At 48.7% G+C, this 25,951-nt stretch overlaps 3 protein-coding genes, 1 long non-coding RNA gene and 1 other non-coding gene across 5 annotated transcripts; all 5 read right to left on the bottom strand.

Annotated features, from left to right (window-relative positions):
* Window positions 1-998: 998 nt before the first annotated feature.
* On the bottom strand, window positions 999-4,364 carry LOC124684318. Its single transcript, XM_047218661.1, has 2 exons — window positions 3,205-4,364; window positions 999-1,313 (listed from the first exon to the last, which is right to left on the bottom strand). The coding sequence occupies exons 1-2, from the start codon at window positions 4,362-4,364 to the stop codon at window positions 1,271-1,273; spliced, it is 1,203 nt and encodes a 400-aa protein (XP_047074617.1). The 3' UTR covers window positions 999-1,270.
* A 3,021-nt stretch (window positions 4,365-7,385) lies between these two features.
* Window positions 7,386-7,901, bottom strand: LOC124684319. The gene is made up of 3 exons (XR_006996980.1): window positions 7,842-7,901; window positions 7,722-7,765; window positions 7,386-7,649 (listed from the first exon to the last, which is right to left on the bottom strand). It is a non-coding gene; the product is annotated as an uncharacterized LOC124684319 (long non-coding RNA).
* A 1,180-nt stretch (window positions 7,902-9,081) lies between these two features.
* On the bottom strand, window positions 9,082-11,953 carry LOC124662792. Its single transcript, XM_047200588.1, has 2 exons — window positions 11,861-11,953; window positions 9,082-10,659 (listed from the first exon to the last, which is right to left on the bottom strand). The coding sequence occupies exons 1-2, from the start codon at window positions 11,951-11,953 to the stop codon at window positions 9,082-9,084; spliced, it is 1,671 nt and encodes a 556-aa protein (XP_047056544.1).
* Window positions 11,954-14,676: 2,723 nt separating this feature from the next.
* Window positions 14,677-16,164, bottom strand: LOC124662803 (putative F-box/LRR-repeat protein 23). The gene is made up of 3 exons (XM_047200599.1): window positions 15,932-16,164; window positions 15,772-15,843; window positions 14,677-15,160 (listed from the first exon to the last, which is right to left on the bottom strand). Exons 1-3 carry the CDS (start codon window positions 16,162-16,164, stop codon window positions 14,677-14,679), a joined length of 789 nt encoding a protein of 262 aa, XP_047056555.1.
* Window positions 16,165-20,611: 4,447 nt separating this feature from the next.
* LOC124685610 lies at window positions 20,612-20,811 on the bottom strand. Its single transcript, XR_006997587.1, has one exon. It is a non-coding gene; the product is annotated as a U2 spliceosomal RNA (small nuclear RNA).
* Window positions 20,812-25,951: the final 5,140 nt, after the last annotated feature.

Below are 25,951 nucleotides of genomic sequence, written 5' to 3' on the forward strand. Positions count from 1 at the left end.
TTACATTATACCGAAAGTAAGCTCCCGACTCACCTGCCCAATCTCACATAACCCAAATCACATAACAAAACAAAGCCAGGAAAGGAAGTGGGGATGGATTACAAGCCCAGTGCAATAAAATTGGGCAAAATATGTAGCTTCGCACAATTGATTTTGAAAGCCATAGTAAGTTTTGCTGCCAGAATATATGTAATTTTGTGAATGAGTACGATTCATGTCGAAGAACCTTCACCCAGGTTCCTCAAAAGGCCTAAACACAAAACAGCCATGATGTAGCTTGCAGTTTGTAAGGCCTAAAGCCCTAAACATCTAGGCTACAGCTTGCAGTATGTAGCTTTTGCATTTTATTTCTCCATGCTCCAGCCACTGAACAACTTATGTCAGTTCTCACCCTCACTAAATTAAACGACAAAGTGGCCAAGTCATGTTGAATTGATAGTTTTGTCTTACAAATTTTATGTTTACCTTATCCTAGATCATATAGTCTGTCTCACTACTGTGAAATCTCTGATCTTCAGAACTGTCATTCTATGATAGAAGCTCACGGATATTTTCAGCTTGCCCTGCCAAGGAAAATTTCCTACAAACTTTGGCCCAAAAAGAAAACAACAGATCATTATAGTTATGTATCAATCCAAATACTTGCTAGTTTCAAACACCTGATTATGTAAAGTGGAAACGAACGATGTACTTGAACTGAATCATCCCAAAACATTACTCCAAGCAAGAACACAAAACACTTCCGCTTCCCTTTGTTGTTTCACGGAAAACCTCCACTGGCATTTTCCAAAGCATAAGTATAAGGATGCGAAATCATATTGATGAGAGTAGATAAAGCGTATGCAAACTGAAAATGATGAGTACTACATACCGGCGAAGGTGTACACATTGCAGAGCATGTCTGCAATGCATGAATTTAACAGGAATAATTCGTTTCCTACAGGAACAGGAAAACTTAGGCACCCAAAAATCCAAAATGAGACCTAAGGATGCCAAAAGTTGTTTATTCTTAGTACAAATTGCAGACTAAACAAGTCATGTTCATACAATGTGTATCAACATGACATGTGATGCTTTCTTCTCTACTGCATGACAACAAAAAACATATCCTAATTCAGAAAACATTAGCAACTACTAAAACTGCAAGTGACATCCAATAGCAGACATCCAACCAACACCCAGTTAGAGTGTTAGATGAACCACACAGATAAGGACTTTCCAGCTTACCGTGCAAGCTCCAGAGTGAAATCATCATCATGCAAATAAGCAACTAAATACTTATAGAGCCTGCTGTTGGTTCCTGCAATCTGAATCTAGCGGGCACTTCCCCTCTGAGAGTGGCAGCATAGTCTTCGGCAAGGCGAGGCGCAGCATTCTTGTGAGGATGTATATACTTCTCCAGGAATACCTTCTTGCCCACCTGAATTGCAGTGCAGTAGCTTCGGTCACGCTCTAGCAGCCCATTTTCCTTGAGAAACTTTACAACATAGTAGTGGGGTCTGAGCCGGGCCTCGAGGCTATGATTGAGCATTGCTGGCCTGTGCGCAATGTACTCAGGCTCTAACCCAACCTCGGACATGAGGAACTCCGCCGCACGCAGCAGCTTGTCCTTGGAGTTCCTCAGCACCGCCGGTTGCCTGGCGACAGCAATGGCCGCCTCAGCTTCTGACCACCTGAACGCCTTCTTCAGGAACTCCACCTTAGCGGCAAGCTTCTCCTCACTGAGGAATGAGGCAGCCAGCAGCGCGTACCTGAACATCCCGGAGCCACGGGGCCCGCCGAGACCATATAACAAATAACATGACAAAACAAGGCCAGGAAATGGGCCAAATATATGTAGCTTAACAAAATTGATTTTGAAATCCATAGTTCATCGATAGTTTTGCTGCCAGAATATATGTATTTTTGTTAACGAGTACGATTTCACTATGTAGGGTCTGAAATAAAAGGCATGTGGAAGAACTTTCACCTAGGTTCCTCAAAAGGCCTATACACGAAACATCCATGATGTAGCTTGCAGTATGTAAGGCCTAAAGCCCTAAACATCCAGGCTACAGCTTGCAGTATGTACCTTTTGCATTTTATTTCTCCATGCTCCAACCACAACTTATGTCAGTTTTCACCACCACTAAATTAAACGACAAAGTAACGAAGTCTATCTAACAATTGTGAAATATCTGATCTTCAGAACTGTCATTCGATGATAGGAGCTCACACATATTTCAGCTTACTTCATGTGCTGCCAAGGAAATTTTCTTACAAATAACTTTCGCCCAAAAAGAAAACAACAAATCATTATAGTCGTGTATTAATCCAAATACTTGCTAGTTTCAAACACCTTCTGTAAAGTGGAAACAAACGATGTACTCAAACTGAATCAGCCGAAAACATTACTCCAAGCAAGAACACAATTATATACAGATAAGCATCTGGTTGTGAAGAACCCTAGAAACAAATTAATAAATCCACTTATGCAAATTCTATTCACTAGTCTGCTATAAATGGAAGACGGTGTGCAGATCAAAGCTCGTCAACATTTAGTAGTGCTGCAATTGGTAACTCATAACAAGATTGTATAAAGGCTCCAGGAACGAACCGTGGATATGAAAAACCTTGGAACACTTTATTTTCACTAGTACTTTTCACAACAGCTGACAACACTTCCGCTTCCCTTTGTTGTTTCACGGAAAAACTCCACTGGCGTTTTCCAGCAAAGCCACAAGCATACATGTGAGGATGCAAAATCATATTGATGAGAGTAGATAAAGCGTATGCAAACTGAAAATGATGAGTAATACATACCAGCAAAGGTGTTAATACACATTGCAGGGCATGTCTGCAATGCAGGAATTTAACAGGAATAATTCGTTTCCTAAAGGAACAGGAAAACTTCCACATCCCAAATGAGACTTAAATATGCTGAAAGGTGTTTGTTCTTAGTACAAATTGCAGACTAAACAAGTCATGTTCATACAATGTGTATCAACATAACATGTGATGCTTTCTTCTCTACTGGATGACGACAAAAAACATATCCTAATTCAGAAAAACATTAGCAACTACTAAAACTGCAAGTGACATACAATAGCAGACGTCCAACCAACACCCAGTTAGAGTGTTAGATGAACAACATGATAAAGGACTTCCAGGCTTACCGTGCAGGTTTGAGAGTGAAATCATCATTGTGCAAATAAGCAGCTGAATCTAGCGGGCACTTCCCCTCTGAGAGTGGCAGCATAGTCTTCGGCAAGGCGAGGCGCAGCATTCTTGTGAGGACGTATATACTTCTGCAGGAATACCTTCTCGCTCACCTGAATTGCAGTGCAGTAGCTTCGGTCACGCTCTAGCAGTCCATTTTCCTTGAGAAACTTTACAACATAGTAGCGGGGTCTGAGCCGAGCCTCGACGCTATGATTGAGCATTGCTGGCCTGTGCGCAATGTACTCAGGCTCTAACCCAACCTCGGACATGAGGAACTCCGACACGCGCAGCAGCTTGTCCTGGGAGTTCCTCAGCACCACCGGATGCCTGGCGACAGCAATGGCCGCCTCAGCTTCCGACCACCTCAACGTCTTCTTCAGGAACTCCACCTTAGCGGCAAGCTTCTCCTCGTCGAGGAATGAGGCGGCCAGCAGCGCGTACCTGAACATCCCGGAGCCACGGGGCACGCCGAGGCCCTCGGCGCGCCCCACTATCGCCCTGAGACGCTCCGGCTTGGTGGTGAGGAGCCTCGGCGCAGGGCCGCACAGCTTGGCAATATCGTAAGCACCTACCCCGCACTCCCGCAGGAAGGCCACGTTGGGCTTCACCACGTTCTCCAGGTCGGAGCTGAGGAGGTACCTGTTCCCCTTCAGCGTCTGGAGGAAGGTCTCGAACGAGCCCAAGAGGGGAACATAGTACTCCAGCTTGGAGACTATGGTGGAGCGGCGGACGCGGGCGGGGTCGGCGACGACGAGCCGGGCGATCTGGGACGGGGAGAGCCCGAGGTCCCGCAGCTCCGCGAGGCGCGGCACGAGCGTCTTGTGGACCTCGCAGCAGAGGAGGAGAGGGTCGTACACGGCGACGGCGGCGAGGTCGGCGTGGGAGAGGCCGAGGTCGGAGAGGACGGCCAGAACGGCGTCCGGCTTGGAGGCGCACTTGAGGTGGGACAGGAGCTTCGAGGCCTTCACGGCCTGCGCCGGGGTGAGGTGGTACGAGGATACCAGGTAGTCCTGCACGGCGAACGGAGCTGAGGCTGCGACGGCGGCGCTGGTGGTGGCGAATCGGGTACTGGAGAAGCGGCATCGGTGGCGGAAGGGTAGGAGAGTAGTGGCGGCGCGGGGACGGAAGGCGAGAAGAAGGATGTGTTTCTGCAGGAGAATCATGGCTGGCGGGTGGCGGCGGCGCAGGCGGCGGCGGCGGGGGAAGGCGCGTCACACCCTCGCCTGGCCATGGGCTGCCCGGCCCAAAAAATCCGGGGTTGAGCCTAAAAATGTTGGCCCGACAACCAAGCCCGGCCCGGCTGGCAGGCTTTGTAGGTATTTTGATGGGTTGGGCTTGGGCCTGATTTTTTTTGGTGTCGAGCTTTTCTCGGCCCAACCCGACACATGGACATGCATAACTACGACTACTACCAAGAAGGCACGAACAAACACATCTAGTGTCAAGTAAGACCCACAGTTAGAGGAGCAAAGGTGAGTAGATGCCTACCCTGTCCCTTCGTCTCTCGCGGGGTGGAGGCGTCAACCTGTCCTGTCTTAGGTCTCCGCCACCGCGAGGGCTAGTATCCTCTCCCTCCACTTGTCGCTCTGGCGGCTAGAGAGAGAGCGGCCTCGTTTCTCTATTTTTAGGTTAGGGTGTGTTTGTTGTTGTGTGCCGTTGGGTGGTGGAAGTGGCTGCATGGCGAATAAACCTATCTCAACTCTATTTTTTACATTGGCGCCGATCTTCACCACGGCATTTTAGATTTGATGGCATCGTGTGCTTGTCGACCATTCAAATCGGTGGCTTGGTTTTCTCTCCTTTATTCAGATATGGTGAGATATGTTTCTCGGCGTGTCGCATGCGTTCGTCATTATCCATGGCGGCGCTGAGGACCAAGGCGATGTGGATGATCTAGAGCGAGAATGTTGGTCCGGAGGTGGTGGGTTTTTCGTTATTCCTCGACTTCATCGATGGGATGCGGCGAATCTTGGTCCAAGGTAGCACATGGATGTCCCCTGGCATGCCACAGTGACATGTGCCTAGCTACTTGCAGCGAGTCGGTTCATCGACTCATAAAGGCTCGTTGGTGATGATGCTCTATTGCTCTTTTGAATTTGACAATGGTAGAGCCGCGACGTCTCTTCTAACGCGCTTCTAGGTGACATTGGAGTTTGCCGGCGACCACTGGCTTCGGAAGTTTTCTACAAAGTTTTTAGGACACCTATTTTCTCTTGGATTGTTAGTGTCCAAGTTTTTTTACTCATGTAACTTGATTTTCTATTAACAATATATATGGTTGCTCTAAAATGGAGGAGAGGTGAGTAGATGCTAGCCGTGGAGCAAAGAAGCAAAGATGAATAGATGTCAGCCGTGGAACAAAGAGGCTGGTCGACCGACTCAACTAGGCAGGCTAGCTCAAGACTGAATCCTCGCATGTGGCTTTAATAAAGGAGGGTAATCCCAAAAGAAAGTAAGGCAACACATATGAAATATTTAATAGGAAAGTTGGCGCATGGCTCAAATCGCCTCCAACGCCTCCTTCGATGTCCACTTGACGGCCAGTTCAACCATTATTTTTGGTGGCACCGCTTGCAAGATGGCCTCCATCGCCATTCGATCTTCCTGGAAGTCGTCGGTCACGATGCAAGTGGACAGGCCGCCGGCCCCGTCCGTCCTGTCCGCTCCATCCGCCAAGATTAGTTGTGCAATTAGCGACGTCCGCGTCCGCTAATTCTGCCGGCCGTCGTTTCCGGCGGACATCCGCCAACATCCGTGGAGAAGAGCGGAGCTGCAGTTAAGCGCGTGTGCGTTGCAGGTTACAGTCCATCGATACGATCAGTTTCCATTGTTTTATCCAGAATCTCACATGCTCATCAAGCAGATTGAGCAGTACAGACAGCACACAACAAAGGCCTACATTATACCATCACCACAAACAAAATGGTTCTCAGTTGGATTGCCAGACCTCCATCAAGCGATCAATATCAAAGTCTGGGAGCTAAGCTGAACAAGCTTAGTACACATAAAATCAGGCCAGCAGAATCCGACGCGGTTACGGGACGATACTCCGCACATTCGAGTTACTCGAATGTCATGTCGGAAGACGATGGTTAACACTAGATACGATCATTGGCTAACGCCGAGCCACTTGGACAACACATATCTGCATGCTTACATAACCGAGCTGAACATAACCTCTCTCTCAAGTTTACTGTTCAGCATCCACAAAACTAAACAAACAAAAAAGAAATAACATGTTCATCATGTAGCACAGATTGCAAATGCAGAGGACAGCTTTCATCCAGGTCAACATCATAGAAAGAGGACATGTTTTCCATGTAGCTCAAGAAGAGTTCAACCATCTTCACCGAGACTTTTCAGATACGCCTCAAGAAGAGTTGAACCATCTTCACTGAGACTTCTGAGATGCACCTGTAAAAAGAACAGAAAATGTAAGCCATCCCAGCTGCCTTTAGGTTCTTACGCCAACATCAACTGTTCAGATCGCCATTTACTGAACATTATCACCAAGTCGGGATACTACGGTACTCAATAAAGCCATCACAAGTTGCAGGAATTATGAATTAAACCAGAACTAGGCAGATCTGTAGAACAATGAATAATGACCCGAGTGCGCAAATTAACGAGTAGGTGCTACATGAGATAGACAAGACAGGAAACTACAAGTAAGATGTAGGGTATATTAAAGGTGTTGGCAAACAAATTCAGAAACGATCGGTTGAGCTACCAAATGCGACTCGAAAAGTCTGAATTATAATAATTCAACATTTTCTTTATTTTTCTACACTAATGGGCAACTTTGCCACTAAGTTACCATCCGGGGAACTATGCCACTAAGTTACCATCCGGTGAACTTTCGCCACTATCTTATGAAGTTAAATTTCCGAGCATGATTACAATATGGTGCTGGATCAAAAGAAATCGAGAAGACAAAGTTTATTATTTCAGATTCATGTATGTCCGTACACAAATGGTTATGTCTGCGAGTACATGCAGAATAGGAACGAACCAATGGGAGATAATACAGATGTATAAATCACTAACCTACAGAAAAAATGATAAACCAACACCTTTAATATACCCTACATCTTACTTGTAGGAAGATAATACAGACTAGCAGGAAGAACATGATTTCCTAGCCAACAGCTGGTATATTAAAGGTGTTGGCAAACAAATTCAGAAACAGTCAGTCAGTTTAGCTAACAAATACTGACTCTGAAAAGTCTGAATTATAATAATTCAACATTTTCTTTATTTTTCTACACTAATGGTCTGGGTGGAAATAACTTATACATGCAGCAACCGAACCTAATCTTGACAGATTGGATTTCATGAAACCATTAAGTTACACAATGACCGTGAAAATGTTTACCTGTTTGTTGAGTTCCACAAGCTAATTCTGTTGGCGCGGTCTCTTCATGGCACTCGCTTTCTTGGTAGAAAACCTGCCAGTTAGTTTGAGGCAAGTGAGACAAAGATGATTTATTTACTCACATTCAGTATTAGCTATAAGTTACCAAGTATTCTTCCTCCTCAACATCTTTATTGGTTGTTTTAGGATCTGAAGAATTGCAAAATCACAAGTCAGTAATAAAGTTGAGATTTTAATTCTACCATTCAGTATTAGAAAAACTTACCATCAGCCTTTAGCCAATCTTGGAGGCATATCAGCGCCTCGACCGTGTCACTCTTTAGCCTTGTTCCTCTCGATCACTAATTGTTCTCCCACCAGCACTAAAAGACGACTACGATGCCACCGTTGATGCTTGAATAGCAAGCACATCACGAGCAATGCAAGATAGAACTGGGTACTCGGGACTCGTGTAATTTCCACCAACCCAATATGTCAAAATCTTTTTCTTGGGGGTATAAATCTTCACTCAAGTACCTATCAAGCTCATTTGTTGCTTGCTTCTTCGCACTCTCGGATGAGCTTCCCAATCAGCTAGTGGATTATCAATGTCCGCAACCTCATCAACATCAACTTCTTCCGAAGGATCGACAAAAGACTCTCCCGGGGAGTAATCTTCAAATAGACTCTTCATAGTCATGTCCACCTTTTCAAGGTGCTCTGCTGCATTATCTCCAAATGCTTGTCTGATGCGAAATTTAACAAACTCAAATTTGTATCTTGGATCAAGGATCACTGGTATGCAATTCGCTAAGTACGACTCCTTCCAGTACTTGTTAAACTTTTTTTGCATCTCACTCACCATTGATGCAATTACTTTCTCTTTATTATTTGCATGTTTTTCCAACAGTAACTTAATACCCCACATTTCATGGAAGTACCGGTTTGACGTTGGATAGCTACAGCCCGAAACTACTTTCGTAGCTTCAAAGAAGACCTTCAGGAGAGAGCGAATCGCTTCGGCCATTTTCCGATCATCAGCGGAAGGAGCATACTTAAATTGTCGATCTTGTTCCACTAACTCATAAAATGCTTCCTTGTATGGCAAAGCTGAATCGATCATAAGGTATGTCGAGTTCCATCGTGTGACAATGTCAAGTGAAGGTTCCTTCTCACAGATGATGCCGAGTTGCTGAACTATATCTTCAAATAATTCTTCTCGTGATTGCGAACTCTTGATATACTTCACACTATCTCTGATATTGTCAATGGAACCTTTCATTACAGACAGACCATCTTGCACAATAAGATTCAATACATGTGCACCACAACGGACATGAAAGAGTTCACCTCCACAAATCAGCATTTGTTTCTTCGTCAAGTTTTCTTTCAGATGCTCCATCATTTTTCCATTGACTGATGCATTATCTAGTGTAATACTGCATATTTTATCTTCAATATTCCAAGATCTTGCAAACTCTTTAACATGGCATTATACATCCGGAAACCATTATGCGGCGTTTCCATCATACAAAATCTGAGTATTCTTTTTGCATCTTCCAAGTGTTGTCAATGAAATGACAAGTGACACACAGGTATCCCAACCTCTGATTAGAAGTCCACATATCGGCAGTTAATGAAACTCGAGCACCACAGTTCTTCAAGACATCTCGTAGCAACGCTCTTTGCTCTTTGTATGAATCTAGGCAATCCTCTTTTATTGTTGTTCTTGAAACCATTTTGAACATCGGGTTGAGGCACTTGACAAACTTTATGAAACCACTATACTCTACAATGGAGAATGGTAGTCCATGCTGAACTATCATGTTAGAGAGGGCTCTCCTAGACTCCTTTTGGCTGAAATTCCAATCATCCACCAAAGAGACATGGGGCGATGATGTAGTGGCACGCAATTTTGCAACCATCTCGTGCATGCTACTTCTCGTCAAACATTTCTGTAGATGCCTATGGATGTGGTTAGTTCCAGAAGCCTTCGAGGCAGGAAAGACTTCATTGCAATGTTTGCACTGACCTTCCGCAAGTTTTCCATCTTCATATATAGGAATGAATTCTTTCCAGATACGGGACTTCAGTTTCCGTGGTCGAAACCGGCTGGAGTTAGCCTTAGCACGAGGAAGATTTGGAGATGGGAAATGTACAGTAACGTTTGGTACTGAAGGTGATTCTGATTTCCTCTGTTGTGCTTGAGGGGACATTCCCTTCCTTAGCGACGCCACTCTTGCAAACCTGCCTATTGAAGATCTCAACAATTTTGCTTGAGGTGATCTCATCATTTTCTTATTTACTTTCTTTAAGTTACTAGTTCTCTCCAAATTCTCATCAGGTCTCTTCCTCTTCAACCTCTTCCTATTCTTCTCATCTCTCCTCTCTTCCTTTGTTCTTGTTGCATTGTTGGTCGGCAAAGGGGTATCTTCTTTAGATTGACAAATGCGCTCACCAATCTCAACCTTGTGGCAAGGACAACTAAAAGTTGCTCCTGGATAGATCATTTCTCCTTCCTTGAGGTAATATTCATCAATGAAACTTTCATCAATGTTGTAGAGGAGGAGGCGGTTCACTTCGGCGTCGAGGAGAACTGAGCCCTTGTGTATGCGTCGAAGATGATGTTTGCGTAAGCGAATGGAGTAGGAGGCATGCCATTCTGAGGCAACCTCTTCCTCTGCAACATCCAGCAGATGGAGTTTTTCCTTGTTGAGCATTGCACGGAGACAATCGCTTGCTGGCTCCTCTCGCACGCCTTCCTTTGGCTCCTCTGCTACAGCAGGCAACTGAGTCTTGTGGGAACTACCCAACTGCTTCTCTTTCTTGACTTGCACAAGTTCACTTCTCTTGTCCTTGTTTTTCCTCAACGGCAGCTTTTTCGAGGCAGTCTCTTCCTCTGCAACACCCTGGCTTGCTGGCTCCTCTCGCATGTCTTCCTTTGCAATAGTGAGCTGACGGATTTGTTCCTTGTCGAGCATTGCACTGACACCCGCGTTTGCTGGCTCCTCTATGTGAACAGGCAACTGGGTCAGGTGGGAACTACCCAACTGCTGCTCTTTGTTGACTTGCACAAGTTCACTTCTTTTGTGGTTGTTTTTGTCCTACATACAGAATGGAAAAACTGAATGAGTATATGAGGTTAATTCTATTTCCAATCTGTTACTTACATGTCAAAGATTTACACTCATTAAAATACAAAACCTTCAAATATTACAGATTGATACTTTTCAGATTGATGTTCAGTGCTTAACCTGAACATCATTACCTTCTACGGCTATACAGAGAGTTTCTACAACAATCCCCAGGCTATAATAAAGTAACTGCAATTTATTGTCAATAAGCAAACTGTGTATTCACTTGTTAGAAAAAAAGAAGCAAAGAATCCCCAGGTATCATGCAGTATGGTTTGAAACTGTGTATTCACTTGAAGGTTATAATAAAGTAACTGCAATTTATTGTCAATAAGCAAACAATTGAGCATGGATTGTGTAGAAATATATAATCAATGATTTATCCAGTATCGGATATACATAAGATTTAGATATAATGTGAGTTAGTAACTTGGCAAAACCTCAGGCTAATTGAGCTTCAGTGCACTACCCCAGGGAAAGGCTAAAAAATGTTTTGCAGAGAGCCCGGAAGAAGATGAATGGCCTAAAATACGTACTCAAGGAGCTTATCATGGAAACTGCAGATTGATCGAGTTTAAATGCTGTACACAAGTACATACCTAAGGCGAAACCACTAGGGTGCCACATCACAAACAGGTCTATGGCTCCATCTTACAAAGGGTATAGGAGGATGGTGCCAGAATGCATATATGGTTCCTTTTCATAGAGTTACAAGTTGAAATCTTTCAAGACAGTTATCTTATCAAGTTACCATCTGGGCAACTCACTCCAACTGGGATTACATCAGAAAGGCCCTAGATCAGAGCTCTCAGAACAGAACCAGCTTTGCACGATCCCAAAAAAAACTAGCAACAAATCCCCCAAAGTCCAAAGATTGATTGAATCTCGCACTATCCTGATGTACGTATATTGTAATCTAACGCGTGCGTAAAATAATACGCCAGCAATCAGAGTTGTAGACAAAAATCAAACACTGTAAGTATGACTGTAATTTGTCCCAAGTGTCTCCACGAGTTCACAGTTTTACAGACAAGACCGTAACAACCCAAAATAGCGCAAGCGTCAAAGAAGTGGTACTAGCTAGCAGTACTGTCGATTTTGACCATAGACAGGAATGGAGAGCAGCTAACATGGACGGGCGAATAGTATTGCGTTGACCACTACTACTCACCTCTTCCTCTGAAGGATTCTTGTGCACCTCCATGTCTGCTACATTCGGTCCCTCCTCCACCGGATTCTTGCCCTCCACCACCTCCGCGCCCATCTCTCCAGAGGCGGCGACGGCAAGGGAGCCGGGGCCCGGGGGCGCAGAAGGATACGGGCAGGCAATGGGCGGAGCTAGGTGCAGGGAGGCGGCGAGCTAGGTGCAGGGAGGCGGCGAGCTAGGCAGAGACGAGCAAGCAGGCGCCGGCCCGACGGCGGCGACCAGCGTGGCGGCGTGCCCTATCTACTCTGCTTCTACGAGCGATGGACGGCCTGGCGGGATGGACGGCCTGGCGGGCCAAGTAGACGCAGTCCATAAGCCCGCCTCGCTTACATGGCCCAGCCGCTCCGCCGTTTTGGCCTTTTTAGCGGCGCGGACGAAGCGGACAAGCGGACGTCCGCCTCCGCCTGCATCGTGAGTCGTCGGTGCCGAACACAATTGCATTCCAGATCAGGGGAGGAGACAGGCCCCAGGGCAACCTGGCCATGGCCCGGGGATTCTTCGTTGAATGTACAAACAGTAATGTACTCTAGCGTGTTGTAGCTATAGTGCTCTGAAGGTGGCCTGGGGCGTCCGCTCGTGCTGGCTACGCTAGTGTTCTAGATGCTTCGAGCCTGCAGCTTCACCTTCATCGGGTAACTGCCGCCGCCGCCGTCCTTCACGACACGGTCAACCATGACCTTGCACCTTCTTACATCACGGTGGCGCGGTCGTATCGGTGGCAGTGAAGGGGAACGACGTCGCAGTTGGCGAGGCAGACTGCCAGCAGCACCTCGAACTGGAGGTGGCATCTCTCATAATCCTATCTTCACCAATCAGGGGTGAAGTTAGAGCCAAAAATCATTGGTGTTGCTCTATAATATTCCACTAATTAGCAATATCACATATTAATATAATGAAGGTTTGGCTGATTTTGTTGGGTTCAGCTGGACCCAATTGTTGTATGCCAGCTCTGCCACTGTCACCAATGCTCTGATACTAATTGTTAGACTTGTTAGTTAACATGTAGTGTGTCGGAAGTGGTCTGGTTGTGTTATGCTGCCAAAAGCTTTCTACAAATTATATTGCATAGTGCTATTTATAGGATACAAGGTAGGTACAATATGTAGATTTTTCTAAAGCCTCCAAAAGCTTTCTACCGTTAGAGTTAGCCAGAGTTAGCTACTGCCCTAGTGCTTACATGTGAAACGTACCACTACAACATAACATATTAGCACCTTCAGTACTACTAGAACCTACCAGTCCCACTAGAAGGTGCTAGCTTAACTCCAAAGTAAGGATTACTCTAACACTTATCTCTCCCATCACGCATGATTGATAAGTTCTTATTGTTGTCTTGGCCTCGCCTTGGCGCTGTGATCTACGAGGCAGCCACGCAGAGTCGCATAGGATGTGGATAGACCAAACTAGGCTTTTTCCAGCAATGAAGATTACCGGGTATCAAAAGAAATTCCCAAATTTCTGGGTGGGCCATGGCCCCCACGGCCTACCCGCTGCGTCCGCCCATGTGTGTGGATACCTTAACATCATCTTTAATGTCAAGTACCATTCAACAGCGGATATAATTGACGGGAAGCAGGATATTGATCCTGACAAATCGCCTCCCTAGCAAGCTACTTCAGTGCCTCTGTCTGCAAAATGATGGACCAAGCCCCCTATGGGTCGGGTCAAATTAAGCTGTGATAATTCTGTAGACTGAAGATGGAACTGCGGGTACAGGTATGGTTCTCCATGATTAGTATGGGGAACTCATCTTGAGCGCTTGTCGTTTGCTTCTGGAATGTGATCATTGTTTGAAGCAGGAGCTTATGCTTGTGAAGATGGCCTCCGCTTAGCGTTGGAATGGTGGGAGAAACCAATAATTGCTCCGCTTTGATATCGGTGCCTCAGTGGTGCAGGCAACAACACAAGACCGTTCATAGTTCATCCATCTTCCGCACGAGATTAAGTTGATGCTTAATGCTAGTAGAATTGTTTCCTTTGTAAAAGTGGATCGCTCGCGGGTTAGGGTTAGTCACTGCCTCGCAAACTTTGCGAGAGAAGAAGCTCGAACTGATTTTTTCTTAGGACAAGGACATGATTGTGTTTTACAGACTCCTAACCTAGACCGCCATGTAACCCCATCTTCTTAATATATCCTCTTTTACTCGAAAAAAAAAACAATGATGTGAGGTTAGTGACCTCGTGGGCACCGACAATTTTACTATGCAGCATGTGCCTGCTACTATTTTGGGGGCCTGCCTAGACCGCATGTACATGGAAGCGGCCTAGAGGCATCAATGGCTCTGTAGTTTAGAGAAATGGAGGAGCACCCCATCAATTCCATTTATAAAAACCCAGTAACTTTTGTTCCAAACAATAAACCAAAGTATCATAAGCTAAAAAAAACAGAGTATCATGTTTCGTAAAAAGCCTCTTAAGTGTTGGTAATTGTAATTCAGTGAAAATCACAACTAACTATTGAACACCTAGTTCGTCACCGTATGTCAGACACGGAGGTACGGATGCATTATACCAATATAGATGTTTATACAGTTTATTTTGTTCGCTTTGCATACCATGCGAAGAAACACATTCGGATAGAAGGCCAGCTAGTTAGGATCAAGACGCTTGCAGCCAAACATCCAGATCGTTCTTCAACCTTGTCATAAGCTCATGTACCTACGCAAGTACTTGGTGTCAAGAATACTCTCATACTCTTCAAGTTCAACGTCGCTGACATGGCTACCAAGGTAGTAGGAAGCACCATCGGGATCTTCGTATTCTACACGGTATCCCCTGGCCTAAAATGTGTACGGATAACGGCATCTAACAGGGTTGCTGCGCTCAAAGTGCTCATAGTCATTCATACTTATTTGGGCACACTTCGCTCGTAAGATGTCATCCATGTTGGTAAGGCCACCGCGTATGTTAAGATACTCTAGGTAAGGGCAGTTGTCGAGGATGGTTGTCAGAGCTTCATTGCTCACGGAATCACTTGAAAGGTCAAGGGACCACAGATTGTGCATTCCTACAACTGCCAAGGCTTCCTCGTTGGTCATATGGCCTCCTTGATGCATCCAGTTGTAGATTGGTTTGGCATATTTGAGGTGCTCTATGTGTGGACATGCTTTCGCGACAAGCTTGAGCGCCCCGTGGCCACTGATATGATTACAGTGCGAAAGCTCAAGCTCCTCAAGTAGAGGGAATTTCTGTATGGCCTCTGCAAATGCTTCATAGGATACATAGTAGCACGCGATGAGACGAAGGCCCTTTAGCAAGGGTGCCCTGCAACGATAACATCTGGTATTAACAACCAGTAGATATCATATGCACCACTCAAATGTGAAGACTCAAGCAATTTTTCCCTCTTGGGAATAAATTTGGAAGGTGCAAATGATGCCCCTGTTTGTTGTAGGGTAAGAAGAAGCTCTAGTTTCACCACAGACATCTCAAGTTTTAATTTGTATAAAGTTTGTCTGGTTGCAGATTTTGGCGTGAGAACCTTACTTTTTGGACTACTAATTAGTAGCAGATTTGCATAATATTTCTGCGGGCCTGCGACTAATTAATCCTGTAATTTGGCATCAGAGTTTATCTCTTCAGCGGATCAGTTCTTACTGTTGGCATACATACAAATATCATCCGAAATTATTCCTCTATTTGATCCACTGAGTTATGCCTCCAATCCTTGACAAAACTAATTCAACCAGTCTATCTCGGAATAAATTTTGAACTAGACCAATTACCAAAGGTGACGAACGAACAACCAACAAATTAATTGAAAACCCTAATGGATGAAATTTTAAACCAGACAAGGACGAGCGAACAATCAACAGATGAATCGAAAAACCCTAATGGATGGTCGAGGTGATTGAGAAGAGAGATCATGTACGTACTGCTCGGCGAGGAAGAGGAGGAGGTCGTCGTTGACGTCGTGTTCGGCCGCGAAGGACTCGCACTGCCCCGCGCTGAGCCGGGGCCGCCCGCGCCATCATCTTCAGGCTGACCGCCGACGAGAAGGTTGGGACGTGCTGCCCGCGCATATCTATGTGGCGCCACAGCTCGGGCTCGCCCCGCGCCGCGTGGCGCCATGAGCGGCACGTCCCCGCCGCGCCGCCCAGCAGGAGCTCCACCTGGTCCTCCAGCTTGTGGACGTGGAGGATGTGCAAGAGCAGGTCCATGGGCAGCTCCGCCCAGTCCCTCTCCGAGGGCAGGGGCATGGCGTTGAACACCGAGACGTGGAGCGCCAGGGCTTTCTTGGGTCGTCTCCTACGACCCCCGCGAGCCATGGCCGCCGGCGATGATGGTGGTATCATGTGGACCTGTCCAGGAGTTCGGTTGTGCACTTGTGCTAGGACGTCGGCCGGTCGTCCCTTCACTCATGTACGCGCCGGGTTCGTCTTGTCGAAGCAGTCCTGGACTGGACTTTTTTTTTTTTTTGCAAATCGGGAACTTTATTGATTATATAGCGGTGTTACAATCCTTTGCAAGGATACTAGCAAGGAATGGTGGAGTGAAATTAATCCACAAGCACCTCCTTCTATCAGGACTAGCTGTATGAGAACAGTTGTGAGCAGCCTCATTGGCATGTCTCTTTACATGATTTAACTCAAAACTAGCTAAAAACCCGCTAAGCTCCCTAACTTCTTGGCATATACTGGTAATAATCGATCTACCAGTGCCCTTTTCCTTCCAGAGATTAACTACCTCTAAGGCATCAGTTTCAATGATGACCCTTTGAATCCCCATATCGATTGCAAGACGAATTCCAGCTCTGACAGCTTCAGCTTCTAGGATCAGTGCACTTGCTGCATGAGCAAACCATAGAGCCGTAGCTCTCAAGAGCATGCCTTCATGGTTCCGTACCACAACTCCCACCGATCCATTTTTCTGGTCTGCATTATAGCCCGCATCAACATTGATTTTAATAAACCCACTATCAGGAGGCTTCCATCTTCCTCGATCTACAACAGGTTTCTGAATCTTCGGTCTCCCAGCCTCTCGCAAGTCAAAAGTAGTTTCTGTAGCCCATCGAACTGATTGTTGTACGGAACGACCACCTTCCCCATGCCAGATGGCATTCCGTTCAGACCAAACAGCCCAAGCACCACAGAGAATGAAGCATGCTTGCTCTTCAGTTAAAAACTTACCATCGATCAGATCTGTTGCCCAAGATGTTCGATGAAGTACTGGTAATTTAACACCTATTGCCTTGTGTAGTCCCTCCCAAAAACGTCGAGCCCACGTACATTCAAACAGAGCGTGAAATGTCGTCTCCTCATCTGCACCGACTGGACTTTTAACAGGGAGTATCTCGAATCTATGTGTAACGAGAACGATTCGGAAACCCGGTGTCCCAACGTTCCAGACGTCTGTCGTTTTTTTCCTCTTCTTTCCTTTTTCTTCTGAATGAAAAGAGACAAAACCATGTGAAAATGATCGTCAAGAGAGCAATAAATTGTACTGAGGAGATGCTACTTACTCCTCCTAAACAGCATATTGATTGCATTTGTAAGAGCATGTCTAACAGATCTCTTAAAGGGGGGCAAACCCGTATAATAACCGCCAGAATACGGGTTTCGGCTCTACCGGCCGTCTAGCACGCCCCGTAAAAATGGCCCCCGCTCCGATTTTTGCTGTTTTCGATTACGGGGCGGGTCTTCGCCCCCTACTTGTGCGGGGTGGGAGTGGGGATAGTGGGCCAAACCGGTATCGTCCACTCCACTGCGCGCGAAGGGTTTCGCTGAAGCCAACCGCCGCCTCCGCCTCCTGATCTCCTCCGCCCCGCCCTTCCCGACCGGATCCCGCTGCCATGGATTGTCCGCAAGAGCCGCCTACCGCTGGCGGTGCACCTCCTTCGGCCGCGGTGGTTGATGTCCCCGTCGGAGGTCCGCCGAACGCCGGCGTCGTCTCGGCCATGATCTCCGCCACCATCCCGTCGAAGAGGAAGAGGATTCCGAAGCAATTCTTCGAAGCACCTGCGGCGGCCGCAGCTTCGCCGGTCGAAGCCCCGCCGGCTGCCAAGAAGGGGGGCAGGATGAAGACCAAGGCGGCCGGGCCGAGGGGCGCCGCGCCGGCCAAGGTGCGGACAAAGGCAATCAGCCGCATCGGCCTCGCGCCTCCACCGCCCTCCAAGGCCACGACCCCTCCTCCCTCCGTTCCGGCCGATGCGCCGCCCGCGCCGCCGCCACCCACCATGGACGTAGACAAGGTGTTCGATGTTGAGTCCACAACATCCTACATGGACATGCTCAACGAATCCGCAGTGAATTTGGACACCAGTATCGATGCATTCGATGGGGAGTGCAACGTCGAAGATATTGATGACGAGGAGGAGGATGAGGGTGACGAGGAGGTGCTGGTTGAGGTTGATCCAGCTGCCGCCGGCTCTTCGTCGACGCCGAAGCCACGCACGGAAAACTATAGCGAGATCGAAGACACCATCTTGGTGCGTGCTTGGAGCAAGGTGGGGATGGATGCGTGCACCGGAGTGGACCAAGGCGGCAAGCGCTATTGGCAGCGCATTGAGGATCTGTACCACCAGCTGAAGCCTCGCAGCAAGAGCATGGCCGACAGATCCTACCGCTCCCTTGAAGGCCGATGGAACATAATCAAACCAGCTTGTTCTCGTTGGAGTGCTGCCATGGATCAAGTGGCCGACAACCCCCTAGTGGATGCGTGCCGGAGGACTATGTGAGTTTTCCTTGTTTGTTGCTCTCCATATTATGTGTTGATGATGTGGAAACATCACATACTATTGTTGTGCAGCCCAAGTATGCTCAAGCACGGTACAAGGACATGGCCGGCTCCAAGAACAAGAAATTTCAATTTCATCATTGCTTTTCCATTCTTCAACATCTTCCTAAGTGGAACTTGAGGGACAATGAGCCAAAGTGCAAGAAGGAGGCACTGCTCACCATGGATGATGAAGCGGAGGACATGAGTGGGAGAAATGCCGGCAAGCCCGAGGGCAACAAGAAGGCCAAGGAGAGGGGGTCAAGGTAGAAGGCGAAGCAGCTAGCTTCCGGGAGAAGTTGGATCAACTCATGAAGTCCAAGGAGGCATTTACGATGAAGACATTGGAGACCAAGCTCATCATCACCGAGAAGAAGAAGGAGGTGAAGCTTGCCAAGGTGCAAGCAAGGCGGGAAGATGCCAAGTTGAAGGCCGAGCTTGACATGAAGATGATCGCACTCAAATAAGCCAAGGCCATGATGGAGCTCTTGGCCGAGGAGAGGGATATCATGATGATGCGCACCGACGGCATGGACGAGGATCAGCTGACGTGGTGGAACGAGACGAAGGCGGACATCATGGCGAGGAAGAAGGCTGCGTGTGAAGCTCGTGAGGCAAGTGCTCGAGGTGAGTCTCCGGCGAGTGGTGCCGCCGCTGGCGATGGTCTCGTTGATGGTTGATCACATTTGGGAAATTTCGTGGCTTGAACATTGCCTATGATCACATTGTGATGTTAAAAACTATGAATTATGCATCATATATTTTGGATGTGCGACGGCAAAACAGCAACCAAGAAGAGGCAAAACCCATCAAGAATTGTGATGGCAAAACAGCAACCAAGTTCCTTCGAGAGCTGATCTACCGTTACGGCTACCCTCATAGCATCATCACGGACAACGGCACCAACTTCGCCAAAGGGGAAATGGCTGATTTCTGCGAAGAGAAGGGCATCCGACTCGACCTCGCGTCAGTCGCACACCCCGAGTCGAACGGGCAAGCAGAACGAGCGAACCGGAGCATTCTCCATGGAATCAAACCACGACTAGTGGTACCCCTGGAACGCGCGACCGGATGCTGGGCGGAAGAACTCTCCTCGGTACTATGCAAGGGTGGGCGATAAACACAAAACCTTTTGGTGGCATTACAAACAGAAAGCCTTTTGGGAGCTATGCTTGACAAATAGATTGTCAAACCCCTAGATCCCTGCCGGCCTCCTTCCCTCGACACTCCCCCCTCCAAGCCGCTGCTAGGTGCCGCCGGGTAAAGCCTACGCGGTGCATCGGCGGAGAGGCCTCCTCTCTGCAACATGGCAAGCAAGGCTTCCTGGCGGCGCGGGTGGGACTTCCGGTGAGGCGGCGGCAGAGTACATCGTTTCGAGCAACAAGGTACGACACCCCCAACCCTGGTGGTGCGCACTCGTCCAGTTGGGTTTGTCATGCCTTGCCCTTCTGTCGGCGTGGTTCTGGCCACCGTGGGCGCCATGGGAAATGTGGCTAGGCCATGTGAGCCTAGATTGTTGGGGAGCAAAGAACTCTTAAAATGAAGCTAATATGAATCCCTAACAAGTGAGCAGCGAGCTAGGTTCACAACAAACTAGGCAACTAAGTTGAGAAAATCCAGCATAGACAGGTCCGTGTTTGTTAACGGTCCACAACAAGCAACTAGTTTTACAGATGATGGAAGAGCTTTTAGAGAACAAAGTTCACTGGCGTGTGAATTTAAATGGTGTGAAACTATGTTCTTAATTTGTTTTGACCCCACCCACAAATTGTATCCTGCGTTCGCCGCTGCTTCCTTTTAATGTGCACCATTTTTGGTCCACAAATTCTTCTAATGCCTTTAATCGATATAGGAGTCCTTGGTGAAGCAAGAAGGGAAAGAATTGCTGCACTAAAACAAATGTCTCTATTTTTACGTTTTGATGGCCAGACATTAGCTCAGCAATCTTGCCATGGCTCTGCCTCTGCCACGGCATTAGACCTTTTTTTTCTATTGTTTTGGTCGGGGTGTGCCGAGCCAGAGCAGTAGTGCAATGCTCAGTCGACGCTAGGAGCCCAGCAGCAAGCTACTGACTGAGGCTGTCCCTTCCCCAGAAAAAAATAATTTAATATATCATGTGAACCCGTAGGCCCACATATCAGATATTAAACTGATAAGAACAGATACTACACTTGATCTTAGCCAGAGGCCGAGAAAGGTATGATTTGGATCATTGCCCTGCGTCCTCTTTTATTGCTGCACGAACCGCCTTTGCTCGATCGTCCGAGCGATATGGGACTATTCGAAACAAACAACAGACCAAAGTTACCTCCGTTCGCCCACCGTTTGGGGCCTTCCAGAAGCCCATTAGCAAGGCAGCTACGCACGGCCCAGTTTAAAGAAGGAAAAAGGAAAAAACTGCACAATTCGAGCAATTTATTTTCAAAACAGGAAGCTAAGACTCAAACGGTAAAAATCTGGTGCGAGATTCGCAGCTTCACGTGCCAACGACTCCTTGTTGTAAATAAACAAGTAACAGCACTGATTCCTCTGGCACATGGAAGAATCTAAGGTCCAAACAAAACCTGGAGAAAACTAGAGTACCATCAAGTAGCAAATAAATCCATCTTAGAGCATCTCCAGTCGCGTCTCCCAAAGTATCCCCCAAAGGGATTTAGGGCGCGCCGGACAAAAAAAGCGATCCAGCCGCGTCCCCCAAAGCCCATTTTTGTCCGGCGCGGCCCGATACGGTGTCCGGCGCCCCGAGCCCGTCCCCTCCCCGTCCCACAGGGGACGCTCCGGGACGCCGGACACAACGAAAAGCGAGGCCAACCGACGCGGGGCCGACCCGTCAGTGGCACGGAAGGCTAAAACCCCGTCGCCTACCTTTGGTCAAGCGATGTTAATGGCGTCCCTGTTTTCCCAGGCGACGCAGGGACGCGTCTCGTCGTGCATGGCCGTGTGGCCTTCCGCGCCGGAGTTATTGCGTGCAACCACCCGCTGCCGCCGCTGTTTTAAGACGCCCTGCAGTTATCGCCGCTCGTAATCCTTCTCGTCGTCGCCGCCTCCCCCCTCCCAGATCTTCTCCTCGCCGCTCAAAAAATGTCGAGCTCATCCTCCCGCAAGATCGCCGTGGCGAACGGCTTCGGACGCGGCAGCCTCACCGTGGCGGAGGCGTGGGTGCTGTACCACGCCCGGTATCCAGTCCCGCCGGACATGCGGCGCGCAAGCGGCGGCGGGCGGAAGATGGCCGTGAACGGCATTGGCGTTCCGCCGCCGCCGAAGCCGAAGACGGACCAATGGAGGGACGCCATCAAGGCCCGTCGGGCTCAACTCACCGCCGAGGAGCGGTTGGATCCGACATGGGCGGTCAACGACAACGACGCCTGGTGGACGACGTACTTCCAGGCGAAGTACGACATCGAGATGCACAACACCGACAACCTCGTCGGCGGCCCCAACAGGCTGGAACAGGGGAAGGCCGCGCCCGTGCGGGGCGTTCCGGGCGCACCCTCGAGAACGTCATCCGCGGCCTCCGCAACGGCGCTCCAAGGCTGGAGATGCCGTCGTCGCCGCCGCCGTCTCCTCAATGGCAGCCGAGGAGGACGACGTACTCGTCCTCCTCGCACTCTTCTTCCTCGGGACCGGCGCGATCGACGCCGTCCTCGTCGTCCCGGTCGGCGCCCTACACCGTCCCCAAACGGGAGGTCAAGGAGGAGCCGGCGACGCCCGTCAACACGAGGCGTGGCGGCAGCGGCGGCGGGCGGCGGCAAGGGAGCGCGGCGGCGTCCTCCTCATCCCGAAGCCGGAGGTGAAGGAGGAGCCGGAGGAAGCGTCGCAGGCGGCGCTCGCCGGCGGAGTACGAGCGGCAGCAGCGGCTCGTCGCCGGCGGCGACGACCCCGAGGACCGCCCGGGGCTGCGGGCGGCGTTCTTGGCGTCCATGGACGACAAGGACGCCGGAGGGCGACCCGGACGCGGCGATCGCCATGTCCATCCACGACTCCGGCAAGCCGTCGGTGGACCTCACCGACGACGGCGAGGCGAGGACCAAGCGGCTTGGTGAAGGACGAGCCCGTCGACGAGCGCGTCAAGCGGGAGGTCGTCACCGACGAGATGTACAACTTCCGAGCGGTACTACGACGCCTCCGGCCGCCGCAAGTGGTTCTAGATTAGGTTTAGTTTTAAAGTTAGTCAAATTTCGTTCGAATCTATGTAAGTTTGGACGACTCTAATCGAATCTAGTTAAGTTTAAAATTTGCGAAATTTTGTTTGGGGGACGCGACTGGGGAGCGACGTCCCCCAAACGCGGCACGAACGAAACACGTCCCCCAAACGCTCAATCCGGCACGGTTTTGGGGACGCGGCTGGAGATGCTCTTAGAGCATCCCAGCCGTTGGGGCTCCCCAGGCTGAAATCCGGCGCTATTTAGCGCCGGATGGATGTATTTTTTGGCCTGGGGAGGCCCATTTTCCCAGTGGCGAGCCCATGGTCGCCTTGACCCACCGCGTGCATAGCGACGGTGCCGCCGGGAAGGGCAACCGTCGGAGTGCCCTCGTCGCTTTGAACCGCCGTAATGGTCCGCGAAGTGGTCTGGAGAGCCCAAACGCGTCGTCGGGAACTGTCGAAGTCGCCTCGAAGCGACAACCGCCGTAATGGAGCATGAACTCCGAGGAAGAGCAACCGCCGCTCTCTTCGTCGAGAGAACTACATATACGGTTTCGAACGGCCGACGCCATTCATCTATTCTCTCCTCCATCTTCCGTCAACCATGAGCGATCGGGTCTTGGCCATCGGACACCGACGAGCGAGGAAGCCGCCGGGGATGGCGCCATTGGTGGGGTCGAGCTGCTTCGTCCGGCAGCGACGATTCCCCCCCCCCCCCGCCGTCCAGCGAGGACGAATGGGACGACGACGAGGAGGAGGACGAAGAGGCCGAGGAGCAGGCCGTGGAGCCGGCCGTGGAGCCGCCCGAGGAGCCGGCCGAGGAGCAGGCCGAGGAAGAAGCCGAGGAGCAGGCGGAGGAGGAGGACGACGCAGAGGCGAAGGACTCACCTTCCTCCGACGAGGAGGTGACGAGCCGGAAGCGCCGCCGCCACGACGATGAGGCGGGGCCATCTAGGAAGAAGTAGTAGTTTACGTTTGTTTTTAAGTTTTTATATGTAATTTTTATGTTTATTCGAACTATATATAATTATGTTTATTCGAACTATATATAATTTGACTATGTTGAGAGTTCAAAACTTGAGTTCGACGATGGTCTTGCCGTAGATCGGGAAGACAAGGGTACTGCCGTAGCCGTAGATCGGGAAGACGAGGGTATTGCCGAAGAAACCCATGCCATTGTCGCCGACAGGTCGGGGCCAGCAAACGTTTCCCGCGATTTTCTCTCATCCGGAGTCCCCGAGCGCTCCCCAGGGGGCCCGGGATGGCCTGGGCTCCCCGGACGGATGAAAGGCCTAATCCGGACGAAAACGAGGAACCGGGGGCGCGACTGGGCCGATTTACGCCGTCCGGATGAAAAAAGCGCTCGCCGGGGGCCTGTTCGGGGGGACGAGTGGAGATGCTCTTACTCACATGCGCAGTTAAAGGAAAGTTGCATGCTTGGATGGACAAAGAAAAACGTCCTACACACAATACCCGACGTCCACGGGATGTCGGCGTATCGTTTTCCTGATGTAAACCATCTTACGAAGTCCACGAACGGCGTTGCTTCCACAGACCACTAATGATAATCTATGGTTCGATAGCAACAGACTACGGAGCGAGCACTGAAGTTCAACTTTTGGGGCGAGCCAATGAGGTAAAAGTCCTCTGCTCAATTTTTTTCCTTTTTGAAGTCCTCTCTTGCTAAGCTGACGTATCATAATGTGTCGCTGTCATCACAAAGTGTGTCTGGTAAACGGGCAATAACAATGAGCAAGCAATCTGATTTACAGATGATCAAAAAGATGGTGGATTGGTGAAGAAACCCACTAAATCCATCATCTTACATACCAAGTCAAAGAAAAGATGCACGGTGGCTGGACAAAGAGAATGGTGAAGGTCAAATACCCAGCGTCGACGGGATGCCGACCTAACGTTTTTCTGATGTAAACCGCCTTACAAGGTCAGAAAACAGCATTGCTTCCACGGTCCAGTAATGATATATAATCCCCGGTTGGATAGCAACAGGCTAAGCCGAAGTTCATCTTTTGGCCTGAACCAATGAGATAAAAGTCCTCTGTTGCTAAAAGGTGAGGTCTCATAAGGTGTCACTTTCACCACAAAGTGTGGCTGGTAAACAGGCAATAAGAATGAGCAAGCAATCCCAAAAAAAATAACAATACCACCCGGGGGGGGGGGGCTCCACCCCAGATTTCTCATTAACCTAGAGCAACCAATCTAAGAAGATCCAAGGCTGATGAGGTGCATAGGACTTGCCCTTAAAGTTTTCTTAGCAGTTGAGAACTGCCCAGCAAGGTCATTCTCAAGCCGATGGAACACCCTTCCAGGTACTTATATACATATAATAAGAGTCAGCAAGGATTGTAGATTATATGTATAAAAAGAAGAGGAGGATCAAATGATTTATAAATAATCAAACAGATGCGGAATTGCTATCTTTGCTCTTTGTGGATTTCCTGGGATGTTGCATTCAAAAATAATGTAAACTAGTTGGATGAAAAAGTGAACACAATGGAGTAACTTGAAGAAGATAGTAGGCTACTTTTTTGTGTATCAAGAAATAAGCATAACAGCAAATCGGTTGGTTTTTAGCTATGAGTACTTTATGTAAAGGCATTCCTGGCCTATTACCATTTTCTTGAGCAAAAACTACAGGCTATTGACAAGTCTAGAAACTTTCCACTGCCCCAATTTTGACAGGCTTCCTACCACTCACAACAAACAACGCACATACTCCACTGAAGATTATCAGAGTCAAGCTCGGAACAACCAACTCCTAAGCAATGTATGCCAACATGTGCCAGTCCAGTGTGTCAAATGGAGCACATTTGCAAGACCAGCTGAGTGACGGGGCCACTCCAAGGAAGCTTTTCAACAGAGAATAATGGCCCTGTTGACCCTGAGATTCTAAACTAGCAGTAGCAAAACCCCGGCAGAATGGACTAGGCATTGAAAAGTGACAATGCCACCTCGATGCAAAAAGGAGCAGAAAAGCACATACCAACTTCAAAAGCTTGGACCCATCATCAAAAAGTTGACTATGTGCACCACACAGTAGTCCAACACAAGATTTGTCCCAGGAGAGGAAGAGGAGAAAAAATACCAGGTTCCAGGGCCCCTGTAAAGCTCTACCTTCTATTCTTGCCCAAAAGTGATGTGCACCGGCACAAAAGGCAGATATCCCCCACCACAGGGTT

This window comes from Lolium rigidum, chromosome 1 (assembly GCF_022539505.1).
Source record: "Lolium rigidum isolate FL_2022 chromosome 1, APGP_CSIRO_Lrig_0.1, whole genome shotgun sequence".
Lineage (NCBI taxonomy): Eukaryota > Viridiplantae > Streptophyta > Magnoliopsida > Poales > Poaceae > Lolium > Lolium rigidum.

Excerpts from the sequence above, each read along its gene's own strand:
- LOC124684318 (XM_047218661.1), bottom strand. The coding sequence starts at position 4,364 with ATGATTCTCCTGCAGAAACACATCCTTCTTCTCGCCTTCCGTCCCCGC. Across the intron at positions 1,314-3,204 it reads AGAGGGGAAGTGCCCGCTAG|ATTCAGATTGCAGGAACCAA; the intron begins ATTCAGCTGCTT and ends AGTGCCCGCTAG.
- LOC124662792 (XM_047200588.1), bottom strand. The coding sequence starts at position 11,953 with ATGGGCGCGGAGGTGGTGGAGGGCAAGAATCCGGTGGAGGAGGGACCG. Across the intron at positions 10,660-11,860 it reads AGAATCCTTCAGAGGAAGAG|GACAAAAACAACCACAAAAG; the intron begins GTGAGTAGTAGT and ends TTCTGTATGTAG.
- LOC124662803 (XM_047200599.1), bottom strand. The coding sequence starts at position 16,164 with ATGGCTCGCGGGGGTCGTAGGAGACGACCCAAGAAAGCCCTGGCGCTC. Across the intron at positions 15,844-15,931 it reads CGGGGCGAGCCCGAGCTGTG|CGCGGGGCAGTGCGAGTCCT; the intron begins GCGCCACATAGA and ends GCCCCGGCTCAG. Across the intron at positions 15,161-15,771 it reads CTCCTCTTCCTCGCCGAGCA|GGCACCCTTGCTAAAGGGCC; the intron begins GTACGTACATGA and ends TTATCGTTGCAG.